The sequence below is a fragment of the Quercus lobata genome, chromosome 7 (assembly GCF_001633185.2).
Source record: "Quercus lobata isolate SW786 chromosome 7, ValleyOak3.0 Primary Assembly, whole genome shotgun sequence".
Classification (NCBI taxonomy): Eukaryota; Viridiplantae; Streptophyta; class Magnoliopsida; order Fagales; family Fagaceae; genus Quercus; species Quercus lobata.
In genome coordinates, this window is record NC_044910.1 from 3,585,487 (window position 1) to 3,613,318 (window position 27,832).

The window sequence follows — 27,832 nt, forward strand, 5'->3', positions numbered from 1 at the left end:
TTGACCATGGTCTCATGGATCAAAGAGTCAAAAACCTTGAGAACACTTCTCATCAAGGTAATGAGGACAGAATCTCATTACAAAACCCTTCTGATGATGAAGTTGATGAAACAGTTAACCCTACTGCAGATATGGAGCCAGAGCTATCAAATGGATCGTTCTTGCAAACCATCAGTAGAACTAACTTCCAGAAATGGCATTCCAAAGTCAGGATTGTCATAAGTAAAGATTTTGAATTTGAGGTAATAGCCTTAATAAATTCAGGCGCTGATCTCAACTGCATTCAAGAAGGAATTATCCCCTCTAAGTACTTCCGAAAAACCAAAGAAAGGTTAACTCAAGTGGAGGAAAAATGCAGATTGAATTCAAAATCTCAAAAGCACATGTTTGCCAAGACAATGAGTGTTTCAAAACCACTTTTGTTTTTGTTAAAAATATGACAGATAGGGTCATCTTAGGAAACCCGTTCATCTGTATGTTATATCCTTTCATCACGGATAGTGAAGGAATCACTACCCATCCTTTTGGCCAACCAGTTAAGTTTAAGTTTCTTAGGAGCCCAGAACCTAAAGACATCAATAGTCTCCAAGAGGTTTCTACCTCCAAGACCCTTAACCTTATCCAAGCCAAAACTCAACACCTAAAGTATCTTGGTCACGAACTAAGTTACAAAAGAATTGATGAGCAATTAGCTTGCAAAAGTTACCAATCAGACATTAGAAAGTTTGAAGAAAAACTTAAGCAAGAAGTCTGCTCCGATCTTCCCACAGCCTTTTGGCATAGGAAAAGGCATGAAGTTGCACTACCTTATGTCAAAGAATTTCATGAAAAGAACATCCCTACCAAAGCCAGACCTATCCAAATGAGTCAAGAACTTATGGATACTTGCAAAGCAAAGATAGAGGATCTTCTCAAAAAAGGAATTATCAGAAACTCTAGGTCACCATGGTCTTGCCCAGCCTTTTATATTCAGAAAAACGCTGAGATTGAAAGAGGTGTCCCTAGACTTGTCATCAATTACAAGCCCCTTAATAAAGTCTTAGAATGGATAAGGTATCCTATTCCCAACAAGAGAGACTTAGTTAACAGGCTTTGTAAAGCAGTGGTTTTCAGCAAGTTTGACATGAAGAGTGGTTTTTGGCATATACAAATCAGAGAGTCTGATAGGTACAAGACAGCCTTCACCACACCCTTTGGCCATTACGAATGGAATGTAATGCCCTTTGGTCTCAAGAATGCACCTTCTGAATTCCAAAACATCATGAATGAGATTTTTAATCCATTCTCCAGCCATACCATTGTGTACATTGACGATGTACTCATTTTTCAGAGTCCCTAGACAAGCATTGGAAGCATCTTAGAACATTCTTCCAAACCATCAAAAGAAATGGTCTTGTTGTCTCAGCTCCAAAGATTAAGCTTTTCCAAAGAAATGTCAGGTTCTTAGGTTTTGATATAAGACATGGAGTCATCAAACCCATAGATAGAGCCATCCAGTTTGCAAAAAAGTTTCCTGATGAAATCCTAGAGAAAACCTAACTTCAAAGGTTCCTAGGATCTCTCAATTACATTTCTGATTTTTATCAAAATCTTAGGCAACAATGCAAGCCTCTTTTTGATTGACTTCGGACCAATCCCCCTCCTTGGACACCCAATCATACATTGGTTGTTCAACAAGTCAAAAAATATGTCAAGACACTCCCTTGTCTAGGAATCCCCTCAGAAAGTTCCTTCAAGGTTGTCCAGACTGATGCCTCTAACATTGGTTATGGTGGCATTCTCCTTCAGTGTGTTAGTCCCACTTCCCCTGAACAAATTGTTTGCTTTCACTCAGGAATTTGGACTCCCACTCAGCTTAATTATAGTACTATTAAAAAAGAAATTCTATTTATAGTACCAGTGGCGACTCCAGGAATATTTTTCAGGGTGTTCCTGGGTGGGCTTGCTCTATTACAATTTTTTTTTTCTTTAGATTCTCTATTACAATTTTTTCTTTTTTAGATTTTAGTTCATTTTTTTTTTAGCTTTTTCTTTTTGCTTGAAAGCAATGTTATGAATACTGTTTTGGACACTGTTTCGATTTGTTTAGTGGAACGGAATATTTCGGTACTGATCTATTTCAACGTACCATTTCAGAGTATTTTGGGGTTTCTAAAAAAAATTAAATATAATATATATTTATATTTATATTTTCTTATACAACATAAAATTATTGATCCAAATAAGTAAACCTCAAATAAAACAAATCATTTAGTTTTTCTTTTTTGACACTCGGATCATTTAGTTATTACATAACAATTACTATTTTATAATATTAAAACATAAATATGGAATTAAATAATAAAAAACAACAACCAAAAATAGTACAATAAGAAGAAGAAGTAGGGGCGACCTTTGCGATGGCTAGATTTGTTTTTTAGGCATTCAACGCAAATAATGACATGTTGTGCTGACGAGTTTGTCCGTTTAGGGATTTTTCTTTTTTTCTTCTAAAAACTAGTACCGGCCGAAATGTAACAAATAATCCACCAAAATTTAATTTTGAGAAATGATATGTCCATGGCATTTTCACAACATTTTTACAACAAATCCTAAGTGGTAGGTTGTTACTGGTTATTATTGTTATCATGAAAAAGTAATCTTAGTACTAGGTTCAAATTTGAACTAATAACAACTAACCACCTGTGATTTGTTATGAAAATATTGTACAAATATTGTGGACATAGCATCTCTCTTTAATTTTATTGGCATAAAAAAATTTTGAGGGTGTTCCTATTTTTTTTTTTAAGGGTAGATAAATAAAAAATATTTAATTATACATATAATTTTTTTTTTTTCAAGTCAGGGTGGTCCTGGGACCACCCTGACCTATATGTGGCGCCGCCACTGTATAGTACTATGTGTTTCAAAATTTTAAAGTGATCTTTTGAATCAAAAGTTTTTATTAAGAATTGATTGCAAATCTGCAAAACATGTTTTAGAAAAAGATGTTCAAAACATAGCATCAAAACAGATTTTTGCATGTTGGCAAGCCATTCTTTCAGTCTTTGATTTTGACATTGAATTCATTGCTGGAACTCAAAACAGTATCCCTTTTTTTCCTGACCCCTTTTTTCCTGACCCCTGAATTCTTGCAGAATCCAGTCCACAATGTCTGAGAAGAAGCCCGTACAACTCCAACCTCCCAAGTTGCCTAAACCAACCACTAGGAGTACCAGTCAGGCACAGAACCCTGGCCCTTTAATATCTTTTCCCAGTATACCAAAGACCTTACCTGTGTCACCATCCATTGTAGCCAATCGTTATTTGGTCTCCACAATTCTGAAACCAAATTACCAAAGGCCCTAAGGACAGCACAGTTATAGTTCTGCTTTAGCCACACCTCCCCCCAAAGCAGTGTCTCCATACACAGTGGAAGACCCCTTCGGCCCAATAGTGCCCAAGCAGCCTTCCTCATCTTTTCCTCCCAGAACTGGAAGAGCCTCTTATATTAGAAAACCTTTTGTCCAGCATATCTCTTATATTGAGCTACATCTAGCTCACATAACGGATCCGTTGGCATTAGCAATGGAAGTATTGCCTCATGATTGACATTTCCTTCTCAAAAGCCCAGAGAAGAACATCAAATTCTATAAAGGCATTCTCACTCAAGAAAAGTCTGCCAAAATAGAAGACATCAGAGACAGGAATAACCCCTCAAAAGTCCTGTACCATAAATTCATAATTCAGAGTTTTGTAAGTAGCAAAGATTGGGGACACCCCTCCTCACTCAGAACACTTACCGTACTCAAGGGATCAGAACCCCTTTATAATTATTATGATTATATGGATGCTTTTGAAAAGGTTTTATTCTTCCAAAATGAGAACTATGACCACTCATGGTTCATACAGTTTGACAAGAAACTCAAGAGCCAGTTACCCTCATGGTTCCTCAAGTGGTGGGAAATGTTTGGATCAATTCCACAGAACTTCCCAGAACCTCTACAGGACACACTAAGATACTTCAGCTCCAGATTCCAAGTTGACAAACATTCTTCCCAGTTTCCAGCCATCTTGAACATGACTATACAATACAAGATCCATTGGATTAGTATGTGGAATTATGCTATCAACCAGAATTTACTCGACAGGGAATTCTTTGTGAAATGGTGGGATAGATTCAGACCAACTGACATTACCTCCAAGCTTCATGATGATTTTCCTCTTCCAGTACCAAGAGTCATAGCCCATTGCATAAGATCACAGTCCAGTCTAGACTCCGTCCAGATTTCTGGAAAATCTAGCAAGGAACTCAAGGATCTTGCCCAACACTACTCCTCCAATCAGCACATTTAGAGACAGTAGAAAAAAACTCTCCTGCCTCTTCAGAAGATTTGACCCATTACAGGATGCTCAAGATCCTTATGATGGTTATAATTTGGATAGTGATTAAGCATCCCCAGATACAGGCTCCTGAATACTCTAGAACAACCCCAGAAGCCCCAGAATAGCTCAAGAACCACCTTTGCAAATCCGGTTACTATTCAAAACAGTACCCGTACTAGCAAGGTTGCCAACAGAGTACTATTCACTGCACAGTCTAGAACACTATGCAGAGTTACTATCCAGAAAAGCAAGGGGACAAAACGCTGTTCATAAACAGTGACCAGTTACTATTCACTCAACAGTGCCCTGACAAAATCATTAAAGTTACTGTTGCTTTCGGCTGAAAAGATATTCACCTGAGAGTAAAAGATCTTTACCTTCTGTGATTCCCGCATTCTCCTGAACAGGATCCAAGGCTTCCTCCAGCTATAAAAGGAACCTTTCTCTTCAGTCTTCAGCAGGATTAGTTTAGACACTACCTCAGAGTCCAATTTCACTTTGTACTCAGAAATACATTGTAAACCTAAATGGCTCTCTTCTCCTTTCCCTTAGTTTACACTTGTACTAGAACTACATTTGTAACCTATTTATGCTTCCGCCCCCGATGCCCTCAGAACAGCACCCATTGTTTGTAACTTACCCCTTTTTGGTATCAGAGCCAAGTTCAAGTTGGCCTGAGTAAGTGTTTGTAAGTTATTGTAATTATTTGAAATTCAATCAAGTTGGCCGGTACAACCGCCATAGTTATCCATTATTTTGTGCATTGCTTTGAAGTATGTTATCTCTAACAAACATTATTTTGTTTTACATCTATTTTCTGATAGCACTTCCGCTCCCATATGTTGCATTCTTTATCTACTACTTCATCTTAGTCAGTGTTTACTATTCTTTCTTTTGGTGGTAGGCTGAGCCTCCCGATCATTCTTTTCTGTTTATTATTTTGTGATTACCTGTTTGAGCTAATCCTTTACTTCCCAATTATCTTCTTCTTCTTGTCTTTGTTTCTATCCCTAAAAGTTTGTTGTAGATGTGTATTAAGCCAAGTTCTGTGACTAGATGTTGCCCAGTAAGTCTAAGAGTAAGACCGGTTCTGTGTCCGTCTGTTGCCCAGTAAGTCTTAAGTACCGAGGTTGAAGTTGAACCTAAGCCAAACGAGAATCCCCTTGTTAGCCTTTAGCCAGGAGGGCATTGAGGCGTTGTTGAGGGATAATGTGCGAGAAGGTTCGTATAACATCAATAGTAGGGAAAAGCGGCGGTCAGTAGTAACAGAAATCATAGAAGGCGTCTAGCGGCAGTCAGAGGTAACTTAGTGTCCATAGAAGGCGTCAATACACCCTGTTTCAGATCTAAGGTTAGATCCAGAAATTGAAGGATAAAGGTAGTCTAGGTTGTAATTGATTTCTTAGGCTTGTAATCCAAGATGATGAATAGGATGTTTAGAAGGAGTGACTCATCCACCAGCATTAGATCTAGCAGTACAACCCTCCCTGAGATTCCACAAGAAGATGGAACCATCAACTCGGAGTCGTACCAGCTTTCAGATCTAGATCAGAAGTTAGGAGATTGGAACATATCCAAAGTTCCTACAACCCAGGTCTATAAGTCATCATCGTGGTCCTTGAAAAAGAGTTTCAAGACAGACTACCAGGGTGCCGTTCTGAGGGCAGCGGGGGCGGAAGCATAAATAGGTTACAAATGTAGTTCTGGTACAAGTGTAAACTAAGGGAAAGGAGAAGAGAGCCATTTAGGTTTACAATGTATTTCTGAGTACAAAGTGAAACTGGACTCTGAGGTAGTGTCTAAACTAATCCTACTAAAGACTGAAGCGAAAGGTTCCTTTTATAGCTGGAGTAAGCCTTGGATCCGTTCAGGAGAATGCTGGAATCACAGAAGGTAAAGATCTTTTACTCTCAAGTGAATATCTTTTCAGCCGAAAGCAATAGTAACTTCAATGATTCTGTCAGGGCATTGTTGAGTGAATAGTAACTGGTCACTGTTTATGAACAGTGTTTTTTCCCCTTGCTTTACTGAATAGTAACTCTGCATAGTGTTCTGGACTGTGCAGTGAATAGTAGCTTGTTGACAACTTTGCTGGTGCAGATACTGTTCTGAATAGTAACCGGATTTGCAAAGGTGGTTCTTGAGCTATTCTGGGGCTTCTGGGGTTGTTCTGGAGCATCTCGGAGCCTTAGTTAGTATCATAGCCAGAAGGATATCCCTCATAGGGATCAAACTCAGGAGGACCTTGGTCACAGTCATGTTCATGGTATTTGTCAAATAGATTACAAAACCCACAATATAGGAGAGGTTCATAATCTGCGTTTTGAGTCATGAATTGGCTGGGATCAATATAGGCAAGCCTCTGAGTGGTAAAGGCTTCTGAATATGGTCCGGTAGTGAATACGGTAATCCGGCCAGTATTTCCTACAAGATGATAATTTTCCCATAATTCTCCAGTGACATCGCGGAGTTCATTGTTGAAGTAGTTTTTCCAACATTCTGCGAGAGCGAATGGGTCTTCATAGGATAGGTAGGAATCACCTTCATACCAAGGACCATTGTGAGTGTACCCGTTGATGAGTACAAGGTGGTGAGCAGGTTGTACAGACATCCAATTGTTACCATCCCATTGTGGGAGAGTACTCCAGCATCTGATGGATACAAAAGGGCTTTTGATCTTTGTAATAACCTGTTGGATTATCTGGGGGAAATGGCTGATTTGACTATGGCTCGTTAGCTTGATGAGTCTAAGGAAGCCATATTCAAACATTCTTGAAAGCCAGCTTGGATCTCCGTCTTCATCGTCTGCCCCGTCTTCAAAGTTGACTATTAGACCAAGAAAAGGATGTTTCTTTTCATAGACCCTGTGACTACTTCCAAAGTATTCATTCCAGATTGATCGGATGAAGTCAGTTTCAATATCATCTGACTCTTCCCCATAGACCGGGAAATGGGTGGTGACCATCATTTTGAAATGCGTGAACCATTGGTCATGTGATTCAGACATAGCCTTACTTCCCAAAATACGTACTTGTATATCGGAAGGTAAGTTGGCAACAGTACCTCTTAGCTGGTTTTGAGTCTTAAGACTTAACTTAGCATAATCAGTACCCATAATAGTCGTCTTATCCATTGAATGGATATCCTCTTTGCCAAAGAGTTGACTAGTGAGAAGTGCATTTCCTGCCTCAAGTTCTACTAGGTGTAATTCTAGTGCTTTGAGGGTTCTTTGGAAAAGGTTATAGTGATTCTGGGTAAAAGCTCTTTGAAGGTTATCAAGGATGAATTTAATGGAGGGTGGGAGATCTGTATACACTCCATTGCTAAATTGCAAAGCCTTGTTTCTTTACTTCTTGAAGAGTAATAGCCATAAAACCACTGGAATATGTAACTGCTGCCGGGTACATATTTTGAAGGGATGTTGCTTTTTTGGGTTCTTGTCCAGAAGAAGCGCCTTCATGCATTCTCTGAGGAAATCCCTGTATAGGTGCCTTTCCTTTGTTTCTTTTTGAATTTGAAGAAGACATTCCTGTATTAACAAAATGGTTGTTTTCAAAAACATTTTTGTTAAAATCATGAGATGTCATGGAACAAATTCTTTTATATGCAATGCGATGAGATGATAATTTATGAGATTGACTAGGACTCAAAGAATTATCAAATATGGTGGATGGTACAAATTGATCAAGGTTCTTAGCTTGATTAGGATCAGATGAAGAAGTTTTGGCATTGATGAGGTTAAGGTTTTTAGAAACAGAAACTTCTTGGAGATGTTCAATCTCTTTAGGTTCAGGGTTTCTAAGAAACTTAAACTTGACTGGTTGGCCGAAAGGATGGGTAGTGATTCCTTCACTATCCGTGATGAAAGGATACAACAGACACATGAATGGGTTTCCTAAGATGACCCTATCTATCATATTCTTGACAAGAACAAAGGTGGTTTTGAAACACGCATTGTCTTGGCAAACATGTGCTTTTAGGATTTTGAATTCAATCTGCATTTTTCCTCCACTTACGGAAGTTAACCTTTCTTTGGTTTTCTGGAAGTACTTAGAGGGGATGATTTCTTCTTGAATGCAGTTGAGATCAGCGCCTGAATCTATCAAAGCTATCACCTCAAATTCAAAATCTTTACTTATGACAATCATGACTTTGGAATGTCATTTCTGGAAGTTAATTCTACTGATGGTTTGCAAGAACGATCCATTTGATAGCTCTGGCTCCATATTTGCAGTAGGGTTAACTGTTTCATCAACTTCATCATCAGAAGGGTTTTGTAATGAGATTCTGTCCTCATTGCCTTGATGAGAAGTGTTCTCAAGGTTTTTGACTCTTTGATCCATGAGACCATGGTCAACCCTAAGAATGACTAATTCTTGCCTAAGGGTTCTAATCTCAGACTTGGTATCCTTAATCTCTTTCTGGAGATCTTGGATAGTAATCTTTTTCTTGGATTTGGTAAACCTATTGTAGATTTTTTTCAAATCAACTTTTGGTTCCTAAAACCTAGGTTTGGATGTACTGGTTTCCTTAACTAGGGTTTTGTGGAACTCACTAAGTCTTTGAGATTTCTCTTCTGGGTCCTTGATCTGTTCTATGAGATCTAGGAGGAGTTCTTCTTGTTTGGAAAGAACTTTGATAGTGTTGTTTCTGCAACAACTATCTTGGCAGGCTAGGATTTCATCCATGTCACTAGAGGAACTAGAAGATACTCTTGAGGTTTCTGAGGGTGACCTATACAACTGATATTTTTCTTCATCATTAGACTCACTACTTGGGTGGTCGAGGTTCAAGAGTTTGAAGATTTCATCCTTGCTGGTTTGGTCACTAACGAGGGTATTGATAAGGGTTTTGGCCTTAGCTCTACACTCTTTCTGGAAATGACCTTTCTTTCCACACTTAAAACATTTTCCTGATGTTCTAGGTATGAATTCTCTTGTAGATTTAGATTTGCCTTTCTTATAGAAATTATCAGTTTTGTACTTCTGTTTTCTATAATGTTTGGAGGCAGTTTTCTTCTTGTGGGGTTTTTCAGAGGATTCTTCACCTCTGTGTTTGGATTTCTTTTTGGGCATGATTGAAGGTAAGCCATACTGAGTACAGAAATTCCCTATTTCGTACTTAGCTTTGCTCTTGTTGGCTTGGCTTTGGATTTTTAGATCTCTACACATCTTCATCCCTTCATTTCAGATTGTGCTTGAGATGTCTCCATAAGTTAGGTTATCATAATCTATGACACCTAAAGTGCTAGCAAGAGTTTCTTTAACCTTCTGTCCAAATAATGTGGGTAAGCCATTGATAAACTTCTCCTTCCAAAATGGAGAGTTACAATCGCTTCTATGCATGACACGGGTGGTGAATACATCCTCATACCACCAGTATTCTCCAAGATTCTTACATCTAAGGTTACTCAACTGGTCGTAAATTCTAGATGTGATATTACTAGGTTTGCCTATGAAGTGCTTCATATCGTATAGATCAGAGTATTGACTCCATTAGGAACACCTCTTCCTATGCTTTCATCAAAGATAGGGTTCTTATCCTCATCTTTTTGGACAGCATGCTTAATATCTTCCTTGGAGGTTTCTGTCAAGCAGTTATTCCACCAATGTAACAGCTTTCCAGTGAATCCTAAAACAATGAGCTTTACAACCTCAGTATTTGGAATACCATCATTTAGATAGTTATTGGATACCATGGTTATATGCTGGATTTTGTTTTGGATTTCTTGTTCGGATAAACCATCTATGTTCCATTCATAGAGTTTACCACTGGATACTGTGAACTGGGTGGTCCTTTCCTCATACTGGAGGTCCGAGGGTGTAGGTCTGGGATACCAATTCTTGGTGAGGCTGGTTGGGTTTACCTTAGGTTGGTAAAGCCTATTTACCTGTAATCCTCTAAATTGGTCTTCTAGGTATTCTATCTCCTTTTCAGTTTCTGAGGAGGTTCTGCTAGAACTGCTAGAGGCTGTATGGGCATTTAGGGTTTTAAGCCTAGGGTCCCTACTAGTTGTGGTGAGATCTGGTGAAGGGGTGACTGGTTCCTTCTTCACAAAATCATCAAGCTTTTGGGCCATTATTTCTAAGGCTGTTTGGTCCTTAGGTTTAAGGCTAGCTTGTCTAGTTGTGGAGAGCTTGACTAAGGGTTTTTTCTAGAGTTTGGATTGGTTTGCTAGGGTTTCCTAGCTGAAGGAGAACCTTATTGTCAATCCTATCCTCTATCATATCAAGCTGTTTTCCAATGACTCCTAAGCACTGGTTGGTATAGTTGTTTTGCTCTATCACCTTTTTGACAACCTTTTCTTCTGGGGTTGTTGGACACTTGAAGGGAAAAGCAATAACATCACTACCATGGTGGTTAAAGAGTAGGGCTTCCTGGAGAGGATGGCTGGTTCTAACAATTTCTGGTTTGCTAGAACTTGGTACATCCTTTTTGGGGAGTATCTTCCAGTTGGTTTTGGAAATGACACAGTTCTTTTTATGCCATTGGAAATGTTTCTCAAAGTATTCAAAGAAAGGATAATCACTTTTTACCTCTTTCATGAATAATTTCCATTTCTCCAAAACTTCAACCTTTTGTTCCTTGGTATGGTTGGCTCTATAGGCTTCTCTTTTAGCTTTGTTCTTCTCAGAGTTAAAATCCTTTTCAAGAGCGTCCATATCAGGTGTGAATTCTTTGTCAACATTAAGAGCTGATAGTCATATTCAGTTTCTTGCTGAATAGGATTTCTCAAATCAGTTCTTGATGGTGAGGGAGGTTTGAGACTATCTTGGCTAGTGTTGTCATTGTCCTGATCAACAACCGAGTCTTGTTTGGCTGTGTAACAAGGGTACTAACCTGGGAGTGGTCTTTGACACCTTGAAACTATGGACCTAAGTCTCTTCTAGATGTGGGAGCTCATGTTCTAGACGAACTACACTGGGATGCAGGTCTATCTCTAAGTTGGATAGTTGGCTGCCTAAAGGGTTGGCGTAGATCTACGGATCTAAACCTTGGTTCCTGGTATGGTTCCTAGTGCAGATCTAATGAAGACCTGGGCCTAGGTTCATCATACACTAAGGGTGATCTAAATCTAGACTGGTCAAAGCTAAGTCTAACCGTTCCATCAGCTAACTGCTAGACGAAATCTAGATCTAGGTTCCTAGCAGGTTTCTGGATTTGCAACTGATAGTTCTCATTATCAATTTTCCAATGTGCTGGGAAAGTGACTTCAGACCATTTCAAGGTTCTAGATACCTGAACTGTGGATCTAACGTCTGGGGTTTGGATAAGAGTGGTTTCTCCTACTTTCTCTTATCACTGGCTTGGATGGACATGTTCATCCTCATCCTCATGCACTTATAATATACTATGTATATAAGAGCATGCTATCTGGTGCTATGTAACACAAGGGTTCCATGGGTTTTGATGTTGAGGGTGAGGACCTTCAGGATGTGAGGGTTGTCAAGTGATACAGTTAGATTAGGGAAACAATCAAAGTGAATTGGTCCGCTGCTCAAACTGGATTCCATGGTGCCTAGAAGACTGTTGTCGAATCTAAGAAGACGTGTGTCTCTAAGGGCCATAAGGATTGAGTTGTTCAACCCTTCTCTGATCAATGGTTTTACTCCTACTTGGACAAGTCCTATGTGGAGGAATTTATGACCATTTTCCCTATGAGCTTTCACGGCTGTAGGGGATAACAAGTAGCATGTTTCATACTCCTTGTTGATGCTGTAGATCTGTTCAATAGTCCTAACATGGTAGTCTGTCTTGAAACTCTTTTTCAAGGACCACGATGATGACTTATAGACCTAGGTTGTGGGAACTTTGGGTATGTTCCAATCTCCTAACTTTTGATCTAGATCTGAAAGCTGGTACGACTCTGAGTTGATGGTTCCATCTTCTTATGGAATCTCAGGGAGGGTTGTACTGCTAGATCTAATGCTGGTGGATGAGTCACTCATTCTAAACATCCTATTCATCATCCTGGATTACAAGCCTAACAAATCAATTACAACCTAGACTACCTTTATCCTCCAATTTCTGGATCTAACCTTAGATCTAAAACAGGGTGTATTGATGCTTTCTATGGACACTAAGTTACCTCTGACTGCCGCTAGACGCCTTCTATGATTTCTGTTACTACTAACCGTCGCTTTTCCCTACTATTGATGTTATACGAACCTTCCCGCACATTATCGCTCAACAACGCCTCAACGCCGTCCTGGCTAACGGCTAACAAGGGGATTCTCGTTTGGCTTAGGTTCAACTTCAACCTTGGTACTTAAGACTTACTGGGCAACAGACGGACACAGAACCGGTCTTACTCTTAGACTTACTGGGCAACATCTAGTCACAGAACTTGGCTTAGTACACATCTGCAACAAACTTTTAGGGATAGAAACAAAGACAAGAAGAAGAAGATAACTGGGAAGTAAAGGATTAGCTCAAACAGGTAATCACAAAATAATAAACAGAAAAGAATGATCGGGAGGCTTAGCCTACCACCAAAAGAAAGAACAGTAAACACTGACTAAGATGAAGTAGTAGATGAAGAATGCAACATATAGGAGTGGAAGTGCTATCAGAAAATAGATGTAAAATAAAATAATTTTTGTTAGAGATAACACACTTCAAAGTAATGCACAAAATAATGGATAACTATGGTGGTTGTACCGGCCAACTTGATTGAATTTCAAATAATTACAGTAACTTACAAACACTTACTCAGGTCAACTTGAGTGTTCAATATGCCTTACTTGTAGGGTGCTATCTCTTCCTCAACAATAATTGATCACTCAATGTATTCTTTTCATTCATAACACTAATGCCTACTTTCTCAAATTGCTTAAAAGAAATCTTTAACCATCCTTTAAAAGATAACTTTGGCATAAAGAACAAACTAAGAACAATAGCACATTTTAAGATGAAATGATTTTCAGCATTATAAATTACAAAGATAAAGTTGTTAGCTTAGCTTCTTGGTAGATATATTTTTTGGAAGTTGTGTTAGGATTTTTGATTGAGTGCCACCTTCTCCACATAGATGTGAGATGAGAAGGGTGTCTATACGGAAAGGCTTCCTATGCCTACAGCCTATCGTTGCTTTTCCGAACCAAGAAAGTCATGTAGTAGAGAAACAACAATTTAAATGAAGGAAAAGTAAAAGAAACTCGAGGCAAAAGTTAGCATTATCTATAACAAGAAAAACACATAAAAAAACCACAAACTGAGCCACAATTTCTTGCTATGCAACAATCATAAATTATCACTATATTCATTGATAGAAATTGAAATCACTCTTATGAACTTATGATTCCTTGTTTAGCATGTTATCAATTATGAGAAAACACAAAGCTAAAAAGGTGATAACTACCTTGAGGTACCAATATTGCAAACTTATGGTCATTATGGGGTAAGTGAACCTGCAACCCTCAATATGCATAGCTTTCTACATCTATGTTTTAAATTCCATTCCGTTCTAGCTGTTTCAATGCTTAATCTAGTGCATTTACCCCTTTGTTCTGTTTTGGTCTAAATTCCAGGTTGTTCCAGACTATTCCAATGTTCCGGATGAATTGTAATCTCTAAAATCTAAATTCCAACCTATTCTAAATTATTAAATAAAGTAACTGCCTTTGACAGTTTAAAAACATACATACAATTAAAAGAGAAACAAGATAGTTTTCTCAAAACACATTCATATTCTCTCTTGAACAAGTGCGTACATAATTGATTGAGAAACCACACATCTTGGGCATCTATGGAATTTGGGGTGAACATTGAAGGTCTTTCCAAGTTCGAACTTCTTTTGCTTTGAATTTCACTACATCAAGGTACGCTTTTCTATTCTTTGTTTCTAAAATTCTAGGTATTCCAACAAGATACTTGTGTTGCTTCCACTATGCATTTTGTATGAGATGCAAAACCAGTATTTCCAACACACATATCATATTTTAAATTTTGTTTTGGTTAATTAGATATAATGATATATGAAGATATAAAAATATAAATTATGTACATGTGTGTATATATATCCGGTGCATAATTCTGAAACAGCGCACCAAAACACACTGGTTTCGGAATATTCCGTCCAATTGTCAATCCACAACGGTCTTCGAAACAGAATTCAAAACCTATTCTACATCATTTGAGGAGAAGATTAGTCTTTCCCAACCACAAGATCAAGAAACATTGTGATTTGGAGTTCAACTATGAATCTGGTTTAGATAAATGGTTTTTTTTTTTTTTTTTTTTTTTTTTTTTTTTTTTTCTATTTAAAAAAAAAAATGCCTAAACATGCAATTTTTCAAGTAAACATTATGCATAACTATTTGGAAACCTACAATGTCTAGAGGCCTACAAGTAGAAACATGGAATGCAATTGGACACATATTGCATGTGATGGATTGCTATGAGATCTTATATGGCATGCTTAGTCCATTACCAAGTACCAGCTTGTAACATGCTTTTAAAACTAACACATTTTTATCATAATAATATACTTTCAATTAATCAAATTCCTACCAAGTTTAATACTACTTATAATAATTTTTATTCTAATTTTTTATAAGATAGAACATATGGTAATTTTTATTGAGTAGATATATGCTTGATTTTTTTTTATTATAATTAATTAATATTGGACTCTTCGTATATTGCATTTATTAACTCACTTAGTGCAAAGAATGAAAAACTTAAGTGAACACAATACACAAAATTAGCTCACAATTAAAATTTAATTGACTTTTCTCTCAATTAATAAGGGTATATCACTTGTCTATGGGTTGTGATATTTCCAAGGTATTATGTAGCCAGGTTTTCAATTTTAAGGCTATGTTTGGTTTATGTAGAATATCTCCTTAAAAATAAATATTTTCGGAAAATGCTATTTTCAGGAAAAGAAAATATTTTCAAGTGTTTAGTTGCATTTCAAAAAATGATTTGGAAAATATTTTCTAGTGTTTGGTTGTGTTGCCGAAAATAATATAGAAAACACATTTTCTTCTTATTCCTCACATTTTCTCAGCTTCCAAACAAATATATAATACCATTTCTCAATAGATAAACACAAAAACAAAATCCAACGAAAAAAATTCATCAAATTCGGTGAAATCCGGTCAAATTCATCAAAACCCAACCATTTCTCAATTGCAATCTCGGTGCAATCGGTGCCGTCTCGGTGCGATCCTGGGGTACGATCTCGGCGAAGTCGAATGTGTGATCTGGGCTCTGGGTTTGCCAGTGAAGTCGAAGGGTGCGATCTGGGCGCAATTCGAAGTCGAAGTCGAACAGCGAAGTCGAAGGGTGCGATCTGGGTGTGATTCAAAGTCGAAGTCGTACGGCGAAGTCGAAGGGTGCGATTCGAAGGGCTCTAGGCTCTGGGTTCGATCTCTTTCTGGGTGCGAACTCTTTGGCTGGAGCTTGGCTGGCCGAAAGGATGTGCTCTCTCCCTCTCTCTCTCTGTCTATGTTTTCCGGAATCCATTTGAAGGTAAAATAGCAACTGAAATTGATTTCTGACTTGAGAGGGGAATTTTCCGTCAAAGCTGAAATTAATTTCCGTTGACCCTATTTTTCTGTGCTTACCAAACACACACTTTTACCGAAAACTATTTCCAGAAGTGATTTGAAGCCAAAATAAACGCAACCTAAGTGTCAAACCCACAGGTAATATGTAGATGGAACTAGATTGGTTTAAAATGTTAAAGAGTTTATTAAAAAAAAAAAAAAAAAAAGTAGCTAAAATAGAATGGCTTAAGCAACTATAATATATCATGTTTGGATAGAATATGATAGAGGGCTAGAGAGCTTCATGAGAGTGTTTACAAGAATGGGGGGGCATAAAGCATGATTGCGGCTCCTGAACTTTGAGCTTAAATGAAAGACAGCTCATGTACTTTCAATTTGAATTTTAAACCCTTTAAGAAGAAGCTTAAAGCAATGAGGCAATTCCGCTTCCCAAAGTTGCTCTATTTTCTATTCTCCCTCCAAACTCCGAAGTTGCTATTATCCAGTTCTGTTAATCATCAAAGCAGATTGTTTAGATTCAGTTGACTGGCAAACACCAATGAAATTAATCCATAATAACATTTTTTTTATAGTTCAAGAAAATTTTTATTAATAAAATATAGCCAACCTGAGCACAATGAGGATGTATTGTGAGAGCAAAAATCAAGAACCAAGATTACAATTATCAAACAAAACAAGAAAGGAAAAAAAGAAAAGAAAAATGCGACAGAGCCACACTCCAATTAAGGAGAGTATGTAAGAAAAAGGAATTAATCTCTAGCAATGATCGTTTGCATCCCTCAAAGCATCTAGCATTCCTTTCACTCCAAATACACCATATCAAACAATGTGGCACAAGTCTCCAAAAATCTATATTGCAATGTCGCTTGCAATTTACCTTGCCAAGACTCGAACAACTCAATTACCTTAAGAGGCATAACTCACTAAAGTCCAAACAAACACAACGCCAAGGACCACATCTCAAAAGCTATAGGGCAATGAAGCATAAGATGATCCACCAACTTCTCACACCTCTTATACATGTAACATCAATCGAGAATAATAATACCCTTTTTGCAAAGGATATCAGTTGTAAGAATCTTTGTAAAGAAGCTGACCATGAAATGAAAGCTATCCTTGGAGGAACCTTCAATTGCCACACCAACTTGCAAGGGAAAGAGCAGGTAGGAGGGTAGAAAAAAAGATAAAAACCTCTAGCCTCAAAACCTCGACTTCTTGCTGGCTTCCCACAAACCTTATCATTAGGGCCAACCCCCCGCACTTTCGAAGAGTAAACAGTATCCATAATCCATAATAATATTCTTTTATCCACTTTCATTCCAATCATCATAGAATGACTCACAAGTCATCACTTTAGAGTAAATATTTTATTAATTGCAAGTGGGTGATTCGATGCCAAAAGCATTACAATATTTACCATTAAATAATCTCTTCATGATGAGGGTCGTATTGTTTGAGAATCAACATGTGTCCAGAAATCATTAAAAGTCCAAGCCATTAATCAAAGACTCCTTTGCCTCTACTTTGTGCATTGTGTAATAGAAAATACTAACCCAATCACTAGTATTAAGAGAGAGAAAAAAAATGGAATGAAATGAAGCCAACAAAATAATACATCTACTCTAAGCATAACTAATTGGGTCTAAAAAATATGCAAATCATGCTAAGGAAATATAGCAAAATAGTTCCGAAAGAGGAGTACAAACAGTTCAATGTCATTTTCAATTCTTATTTCTAAACCCCCAAATCAAGCAATACAGGCTGGTGAGCTGCTTTCTCATCGAACATTTATGGGAATGTTTTTTTGGTAGGAAGATAAGCATATAAGGCAATAGAATATTTAAAATGTACAAGGAAAGCCATTTTTGATAATTTAATAACTATAATGGGGGAAGGGGATTTAAACTATGAATGTTTCCATTGGAAATATTAAGAAATAATAGTTAAACTATAAGGCTCTTGGCCAAAATCTTTAGCATTAACAGAATAGATTACAGTTGACAAAATGAGAAAAAATTTAAATAAATAATACAATAAGAAACATTTAGTATGTGTAAATACATGAAGGTAAAAGAGATCACCATAAAATTGCTAGCAAAGAAACAATCGAGCACATCTTTCTATATATAAATGGCATGAAACATGGACTTAACCTGATAAATAAGATTCTGAAAGTTGACAGCCAACATTGACCACTTTTTTAATATCATTAATAAATGACTATATTAAAGAAAATTCGAAATGAAGATAAACAATTTCATGTATACATGCTACAGAGTCCACTATCACCTCACTATAACCGACAGCAGCAACCACAAACTGGATAAGCCACTTATCCTAGAGATAAAGCCACTTAACTAAATTAATCAATCAATAAGAATAAGAATTTATAGAATAGTGCCATATCAAACATTATAGGTTCAGATCTAATGTTTGATCAATAACAAGTCTATATAAAGAACAAAATGGAAAAAAAAAAAAAATAGGAAATGATGCCTTTTTCTGACCCATATCTAAGCTAGACCCAAATACTTACCAAGTCCATCAACTTTTTTCACCTTAAAAAGAGCTAACACAGGGTTTATACCCTGCTCATGAGTGTTAGGACTGAAAAACACCTCAGATTTGTCAAAATTACAATCTTTCCAGAAAGGTCACAGTACCACTAACTTTTCAAAACATTATCTTGCATATAATTAGTGCCTCACAAAAACAATGCAATCATCTGCAAACATGAGATGAGAATTGGGTCCAGATTTCTTGCAACCCATGCTCCTTTAATAATATCTCAAAATTGTCACTCCAATAAGGCCAGAGACAAAGGATAAAGGTGAAGCGGACCCCTTACCTTAAGCCAAATTGAGGGAAAAGAATTTTAACCAGTGAACAATTCAATGGAATCCGATAAGAAACTGTACAGATGTACTGCTAAATCAAGTTGATTTAATGACAACTACAATTCAATTTTTCCAGAGCAGCCAAAATGAAGTCCTAGCTAAGTCAATCATAAGCTCTATTCATATCAACTTTAAAAGCTACAAACCAAGTTTCCAGTTTTCACCTTCTTAGTCTATCTAATTTTTTGAACCAAGTCGTGCTTACAACAAATTATCACAAACCAATCTCCCTTTAACAAAACCATGGCTGACACCAAAAACTAGGAAGCAGTCCCCACAGGTTATACAGGCATGAACTTGAAGGTCTTGACTGAATGCTAGCTTTTTAACTAGAAGATAGAAGAACGTGTACGGGAATTCATGAAATGGTCTTTTGTATACCATCTTATAACTTAATAGAAATCATTGAAAGAATAAAGAGTGAATAAGAGTAATGACACTGAACAGAAAATCTTAATCCTCACAGCAAAGTTTGGCAGCCTCCACAAAGAAAGTGAGTCCAAAAACAAAAATCAGAATTTTATATATATACATCAAGCATTCTATTTGATATAAAGCACTAAGATGTAGATTGGAAGTGATAGCACAAACAAACATGCACAAAGACTCAAGCATTCACAAATCCTACTTTGTCTTCAAAATTTGACAATAACGAAAACTAAAGATTTAAAGGGAAAGGAAAAGAAAGAAAACTCCGACATCAAAATAAAAGACATAAAGTCCCTTTATATTGTTGATGAAATAATCATACATTTTCAACTAGACTGCTCAAATGATTTAGGAAGAGGCAAAATTCTGCTAATACCTTTTTTCCACAACATAAGGAACTTTTTAAAGAAGAGCCCTTTGGACTTGCCTCTAAGTGGTAAAACCTATAAGCAATTGACCCCACCCACCAGAACAAATTGTTGAGTAATCAAGGGGCATTCACCCCTAATGCGTTAAGCAATTTATACTCATGCCCAGGAGCATGAGTATACAGATGCTTTAAAACTTAAAAGCATAATCTTCTAAATGGGAACCAATTAGGTGTTCAAACAAGTTAACTAATCAGCAAGTAGGCAAATAGGTAGAAGTGTTATGTGTCCTCTTTGGTCCCCTAGCAACTAATTAGCATCAAGTGAAATTAAGTTATTTGCCACTAGCTACAAAACTTGTAAGTCTACCACAAAGAAAAATTTAAGCAAAGTGCAAACAGAAATTGACACAACTAATCACATTCACAAGGAACTTCCAGGTTATAAGATTGATCATATAAATCAGCTGAATTTCCTGAACTGAGAGCTTGATATCGCCAATTACCCTCAGTTTTCCCCCAAATTCCATATGATGATGAAAACTTCATCAAAACGGCACTTGAGCCACAAGTACTAGTAACAAGAATCCAGCTCACCTAAGGTCAAATGCTAGTCGCCAGTAGCCAAGTTTGTGGTAAGTGACAACAAAACCAAACTAATTTTATGCTTAAGCAATAATTCACACCAAGACCCTTGATGAGAGCACTAGAAAAGGAAGTTCCATAAACTTACATGGTCAATGTTGGAAGTGCCCTCGTTAGCAAGGATCAAAAAATCAGAAAATTTAAGCACTATATTATTCATAACAACTTACAAGATTTACCAAAAGTGCAAAATCCAAACAACATTTACAGTATTTTACTAATTTATCAGAGTTGCACACAAACAACTGCAATGTATTGGACACAAACTACACAACTCGTTGTGAGTGGTAGGAGGTGATGGTGGATCCATGTGGGGACACACCTCTACTACTCACAACTTGCCACATGGACAAGTTGTGGCACAAATTGTGCCACTTTATGTGGCACTCATGGGCTATTTCTACTTACCCTTGAGGCCACTTTAGCCAAAAGTGAAGTTTTTTTTTTTTTTTTTTTTTTTTTTTTTTAAAAAGAACCAAAGAGTGAAGATATTCTTGCATCATATAGAAATTTTCCTCAATCTTGAGCAATCCAGCTTTATCATCCTTGGTTCATAGAGTTACATAGAATTTCAAGGCACTTTCACCACGGATGACCTCATCCATTCCAAAACAGTGCCCAGATTGTGGGCTTGATCCAATGTGGGTAGAAAAATGCAATATGGGAGATGGTAAGAAGTTTTCCACTTATCTATAATCAACAATTTATATCATATAAACAAAGAGGTTAAAACCATTCCTTGAAATTCGAACAAGAAGCAATGAATTTTTCCAAGTGCTTGGGTCATTATTCATTATCGTGAAAACATAAAATTAAAAAAGGTCACTATAAAATTACCATAAGTAAAAACTTTTACCACATCTATCTATACATTGTAAATTAAAAGTGGCAGGAAATATGAAATTTGCTTGATAAATAAGATTACTCAAAGTTGACAGTCAACACTGACCACTTCTCTAATATCAGTAATAAATGATTATATTAAAGAAATTTTGAAATGAAGCTGAACAATTTTACATATACGTGCTACATAGTCAACTATCACCTCAATATAACTGTCAACCACAACCTAGATAGGCTACCTATCCTCATAAAGCCACATAACTAAAGTAATCAATTGTAATAATAAGAATTTATAGAATAGTGCCATATCGAACATTACAGATTCATATATTATGTATAATCAATTCCAAGTACATACAAGAACAAAATGAAAAAACGATGTTTTTTTTTTTTTTTTTTTTTAAGGAAATGCATCTTACCTATTTTCCTTAGCATGTAATTGCACTGTTGGCAGGGCAAAACAAGACTCTCAACATAAGCATCAACAAAATTAAAAGAATAGAGCCTTCTGGAGCAGAAAAACAAACTTATATACACGTACAAACGTTACAACCAAGGTAAAAAGAATAGGTATAATCCCATTCCCACGTCCAATAAGGACTGAAAATGCATGTAATTTTGCAAATACCTAATTACTAATCAAAGACTTACAGGCTGAAGCACTCATTTATAGAGCCATATGCTTAGGTTAATGATAATACAAAAATCTATCATAATCATGAGTTTCTCACATAAAATAAAAATTATCATTCATTAAATTCCAATACGTCATTTCAAATTTGCATAACATAAAATAATGAATAAAACCAAAAAAAAAAGAGTCTGATTTTGAGATTTTCTTCATTGCTTATTGTCAACACAAACAGTAAAATAAAACCATGTGCACACACACACTAGAGCCTTGTCTCAATTCTCTTAGACTTATGCTAAAAGACTAGAACCATCTAATGGAGTTTGTAGTTACCATTATTATTTTTAACAAAGAGTAGAATTCCCACATTCGAACTCACTGAGTTGGGGGCCTCTCCCTCCCCTATTTCTTAAGAATTGTATTGATGTAGTCCCAAAACAAAGAAAGCCCTATGAATCTCTAGTCTACCTTCCATGTGCATAAAATATGATCTTCACTTCAATGTTTCAACAGAGGTCTGCATGATCGATCATCAACTCCATTTGGTTTTCTCTTAAATTTGTCATCATTGTAGGATATCAAAGATTGAATTCAAATTTTATGTATGACACACGACCAGGAAAATAAAATTAAAGAACATACACTACTATTTTAAAATGTATCCCAAAAAAACCATTATTAGATGGTAATAATGTAATCTGAAATTCTCCAACCACCCCCCCCCCCCCTCTCTTTCTCTCCTTTAAATTTTTATCAATAGAGACCTTTAGACCCATTAGACAGGTATGACAAGTATCTAGTTGATTGAGCAAAAAGATATTTAACACAACTAGGCAGTATATCCTTGTTTACACACACTACATTGGCAAGCATCTTCATCACAATGCAAGCATGGCAGACAAAGTTAAATGCTTAATCATTTCTGTAAATACACTAAAACCAAACTGCAAATCTTCGAAAATATAACAATGGTGAAGCCACAAAAGGAGTTTAGCATAAAACAACTACAAGCCATTTTGACAGGATAAGCTAATTCAATACTAACAAACTATACACCATCAAAGAGCTTTGTTGAATCTTTTCTTTTGCTGAGTTAATGTATGTTACTCATTTGGAGCTCATCACCAACCATGATTGCTTGAGGTCCTACAAGAACTTAAGAACTATAAGTTCATTCTTTTTTAAGTAATAAATGATTATATTAAAGAAATATTGCAATGAGGACAAACAATTTTAAGTATACATGTTATGCAATAAACTATAACCTCAATATAATTGAGAGTGAACACAACCTTGAGCACATCTATCTATACTTTCTAGATTATAAGTGGCAGGAAACATGAACTTGGCTCAATTAATAAGCTTGCTCAAAGTTTATAAGCAACGCTGACGACTTTCTTTTTTAAGTAATAAAATATTACGTTAAACAAAATTTGAATTGAGGACAAACAATTTTAAGTTTATATGCAATGGACTCAACTATCACCTCAGCATAACCGACAATGACCACAACCTTGATAAGCTATTTATTGTAAAGATAAAGTCACTTGATTAAGGTAATGAATCAACAATAACGAGAATTTATAAAACAGTGTCATATTCATATCTAATGTATGATATTATCAATGCCCAGTATATATAAAGAACAAAATGAAAAACAATTAAAAAAGTAAAAATGAAATGCATCTTACCTACTTTCGTTAGTATGTAACTGCAACGTTGGCGGCCTTGTCAAGGAAAACTAGACTCTCAATGTAAGAATCAATAAAAGTACCGTGACCTCCAATCATCCTAAGATACTTAAACTCTTTGCTCTCAGGATTCCAAGAGACAAGTTTTCCTTCACCAAATACGAATAAAGCATCCCCATTCCTCCTAAAACCTATTGGCCTTACAAAGGCCTCTCCGAAATTAAAATCAGCAGTAAAAAATGGTGTCCATGACGATGCAACACCATACTCTTTCATCACCCATATATTGATCTGAGGCATCTGATCAATCCCTACCGTTATTTGAAACCCAGCAATGGAATTTCCATATACAGAAAGACGAGTCCAGATCATCTGCCCTGGAAGTTCCGGCAGCAGAATTTGGCGGAAGACCTCGTCCCCCAAATCGAACACCAAAGCAAACGGTTTGTTATCATTAGTGAAAGCAATCCAATGCAGTGCCCCATTGGCAAATGCCGGTGGCACAGAACTAATTATAGCGCACATAGGAGGCAGAGAAGCAGAAGCACTAAGCATTCTCCATTCACCAGTGGAGAGTGAGTAGACTTCGACCACGGGTCGAGACTTTACAAAGTCCGAAGGACTACCCAATAGGGAGAGAATCCTGACCACTTTATAATCGTTAGTTTTTGGATCAAATCCAAACCCAAAAGACGTGCAGGACGCACCATGTGTGTCGACGGTGACATTGGGATAAGGAAGTTGGAGAAACTTTCTCACGCAAGGGTTCCAGAGAATGATTCCCTTAGCGTGATTGGGAAAACTATAGGAGAGGCATATCAGGCCGTTACAAGTACCGCGGGCATTGTATGTTCCGTGCTGAGGAGCATGGAAAGGGGATTCAAAGCTGGTGTATACAATGAAATCAGGATCGTCTTCTTTATGCAATGTGTAGACTTGTTTGTCATTCCGTGAGAGGCTTAAGAGGAGGAAGAGGTTTTGGTTTTTGTTGTGGGAGTGGCGGAGATGGGTGGGAATGAAAGTAGGGTTTTGGATTAGGGATTTCCAGGTTTTGGAGACAGAGGTACAGATGATAATGGATTTGATAGGTAGGAAAGTGAAAATATGGGTAAGAATCTCATCAGGTAAAGATCCCCAACGAATTGACTTCTCGCTGTCTGACATTGCCCCCGATTTCAAAGAGAGAAATCTGAGAACCAACAAGGGACGAAGGTTAAGGAGTGGAGAGAGAAGGCGAGACTGAACTCTGGACTTAAAACGCAAAAAACCTTTCTCTTTTTCTTTTTTCTTTTTTTAATATTGTTTTTGTCCATAATATTTATTTGTATTCTTTTTTTTTTTAATATTTTTTTTGTGCTTGAAGCCTTGGAAAATATTATCATGTTTGTCGGTTGTCACTTTGTCCTTCAAATTTTAAGATTATTTTTTTGAGAAACTATTGAAAAATGTTTTTTTATCATCCCTAATTTTTAAAAATATATTTTATATTGTGAATTTGAATTTTGTTACTAGTTCACCTCATGTGTATCATTTTTTTTTTTCCCTCTTTTTAAGTGTAATGGCTCATGTCAAACCAATCAGATTCTTTAACATTGGAAAAATAGTGTCACCTTGCTAGACCCAAAATAAAAGTTAACGGGAATTGACAAAATGGTAAAAAGTATAATGTTTGAATAATTTAAGACAATAATTAACTTTTTAAAGCTCAAGAGATCCCAAAAAAAAAAAAAAAAAAAAAAAAAAACCCAATATTCATGCAAACATAATGAAATGGAACAACATTTTGGCCTCTTTTTTATTTTGTTTATAGGATTTTAAACTCCTAGCATTCGCTGTATAATGATTGTTATTTACGATTAGATCATGACACCAATTATTTTTTTTTTAGTATAAGTGAGATTCGAATTCAAGTTCCTTATTTGATGACAAAACACTTACGATAAATTTATTACTAACAAACTTCTATAACAATTATGTCATAATATATACAACATTCTCCAAAATCATTTTTCATAAAACATTACAATATTATTTATTTACCACATGGGCAACTTCCTAGTTGATAAAATAACACTATATATATATATATATATAATTTTAAAAAGATATTAAAAAAACCTACACCAATATTTTGTGGTTTTGGGGGATTTATGTATTAAGTATTCCAAGCCACACAAACATGTGCACCAAGAGGGTTGAGGACAAAGGTAAATGATCTAAAAGCATATTCTCATGGTAAGAATTATACAATAAGAAAATATATTGCTATTTAACAAAGGGCAATTACTAAGAGAAGATATAGTGTTCCTAAAGAAAATAAGAGAAATGACTCACAATTCATGGTGAAACAAAGAACATAAATACAATATGAATATATGACATCAATTGTTCTTTACAACCAAAACAAAACATTTGAAAGTAAAGCCAAAGTCAACTAAACAACAGAAAAACACCATAAAAGTTAAGGTTGGTATCATTCATTAACATGCTCTAAGTGATACATCCCTAACTAGTGGTTAAAGCTGGTATATATATATATATATATATATATATATAGACACACACACCTGAGTGTTCAATGTGCCTTACTTGTAGGGTGCTATCCCTTCCTCAACTATAATTGATCACTCAATGTATTATCTTCATTCATAACACTAATGCCTTCTTTCTCAAATTGTTTAGGAGAAATCTTTAACCATCCTCTTAAAGATAACTTTGACCTAAATAACAGACTAAGAACATTTGCTCATTATAAGATGGAATGATTTTCAGGATTATAAATTACAAAGATAAAGTTGTTAGCTTAGCTTCTTGGTAGATATTTTTTTTGGAAGTTGTGTTAGGATTTTTTATTGTGTGCCACCTTCTCCACATAGGTGTGAGATGAGAGGAGTTTCTATAAGGAAAGGGTTGCCATGCCTACAGCCTATCATTGCTTCCCAACCAGGAAAAGTCACATAGAAGAGAAAAAACTATTTAAATGAAGGAAAAGTAAAAGAAACTCGAGGCAAAAGTTAGCATTATCTATAACAAGAAAAATAGATGCAAAAAGCACAAACTAAGCCACAAATTCTTGCTATGCAACAATCAAAAATTATCACAATTTTAAATGCTAGAAACTAAATCACTCTTATGAACTTATGATTCCTTGTTCAACATGTTATCAATTATGAGAAAACACAAAGCTAAAAAGATGCTAACTACCTTGAGGTACCAATATTGCAAACTTATGGTCTTTAAAGGGTGAGTGAACCTGCAACACCTCAACATGTATAGGATTCTGCATCTATGTTTTAAATTCCATTCCATTCCAGCCATTCTGGTGCTTAATCTAGTGCACTTACCCCTTTGTTCCGTTTTGGCCTAAATTCCGAGTTGTTCCAAACTATGTCGGTGTTCCGGATGAATTCTGGTCTCTAAAATCTAAATTCCAACCTATTCCAAATTGCGCTAGATTTTTTTAAACATTAAAGCCCAAAATTTATCATTTTACTCATTTTATTCCCTTATCATATTTTAAATTTTGTTTTGGTTCATTAGATATAATGATACATGAAGTTATAAATATATAAATTATGTACATGTGTGTGTATAAATATCCGATGCATAATTCCGAAACGGTGCACCGAAACACATTGATTTCGGAATATTCCGTTCCAATTATCAATCCACAATAGTCTTCGAAACGGAATTCAAAACCTACTCTACATCATTCGATGAGAAGATTGGTCTTTGCCAACCACAAGAGCAAGAAACATTGTGATTTGGAGCTCAACTATGAATCTGGTTTAGATAAATGGTTTTTTGATTTTTTTGATTTTTAATTTAAAGAAGGCCTAAACATGCAATTATTTTTTCAAGTAAACTTTATGCATAATTATTTGGAAACCTAGAAAGTCAGGAGGTCTACAAGTAGAAACGTGGAATGCAATTGGACACATATTGCATTTGATGGATTGGTATCAGATCTTATATGGCATGCTTAGTCTATTACCAAGTAGTAGCTAATAACATGCATTTAAAACTAACACATTTTTATCATAAAAATATATTTAATTAATCAAATTCCTACCTTAAGTTTAATACTACTTATAATCATTTTTATTCTAATTTTTAATAAGATAGAATGTGTGGTGATTTTTGTTGAGGAGATATATACTTTTTTTTTTTTATAATTAATTAATATTGGACTCTTGGTATTTTGCATTTATTAACTCACTTGACACAAAGAATGAAAAACTGAAGTAAACACATGGCACAAAATTAGCTCACAATTGAAATCTAAATTACTTTTCTCTCAACTTTGGCTTTATATATATAGACTGTTATGTAACTTGGTGGCTGTCTAGGCTCCTCACTAGAGATAGACAAATATAACAAGGGTATATCACTTCTCTGTGGGTTGTCATATCTCCAACGTATTATGTAGCCACCAGTTTTTCAGTTTT

The 27,832-nt window shown here is 36.0% G+C and overlaps 1 protein-coding gene across 1 annotated transcript; it reads right to left on the bottom strand.

The window, feature by feature from the left end:
* Window positions 1–16,079: 16,079 nt before the first annotated feature.
* On the bottom strand, window positions 16,080–24,652 carry LOC115952962 (F-box protein CPR1-like). Its single transcript, XM_031070345.1, has 2 exons — window positions 23,385–24,652; window positions 16,080–16,368 (listed from the first exon to the last, which is right to left on the bottom strand). The coding sequence occupies exon 1, from the start codon at window positions 24,546–24,548 to the stop codon at window positions 23,394–23,396; it is 1,155 nt and encodes a 384-aa protein (XP_030926205.1). The 5' UTR covers window positions 24,549–24,652; the 3' UTR covers window positions 16,080–16,368; window positions 23,385–23,393.
* Window positions 24,653–27,832: the final 3,180 nt, after the last annotated feature.

Coding starts and splice junctions, on each gene's coding strand:
- LOC115952962 (XM_031070345.1), bottom strand. CDS start 24,548: ATGTCAGACAGCGAGAAGTCAATTCGTTGGGGATCTTTACCTGATGAG.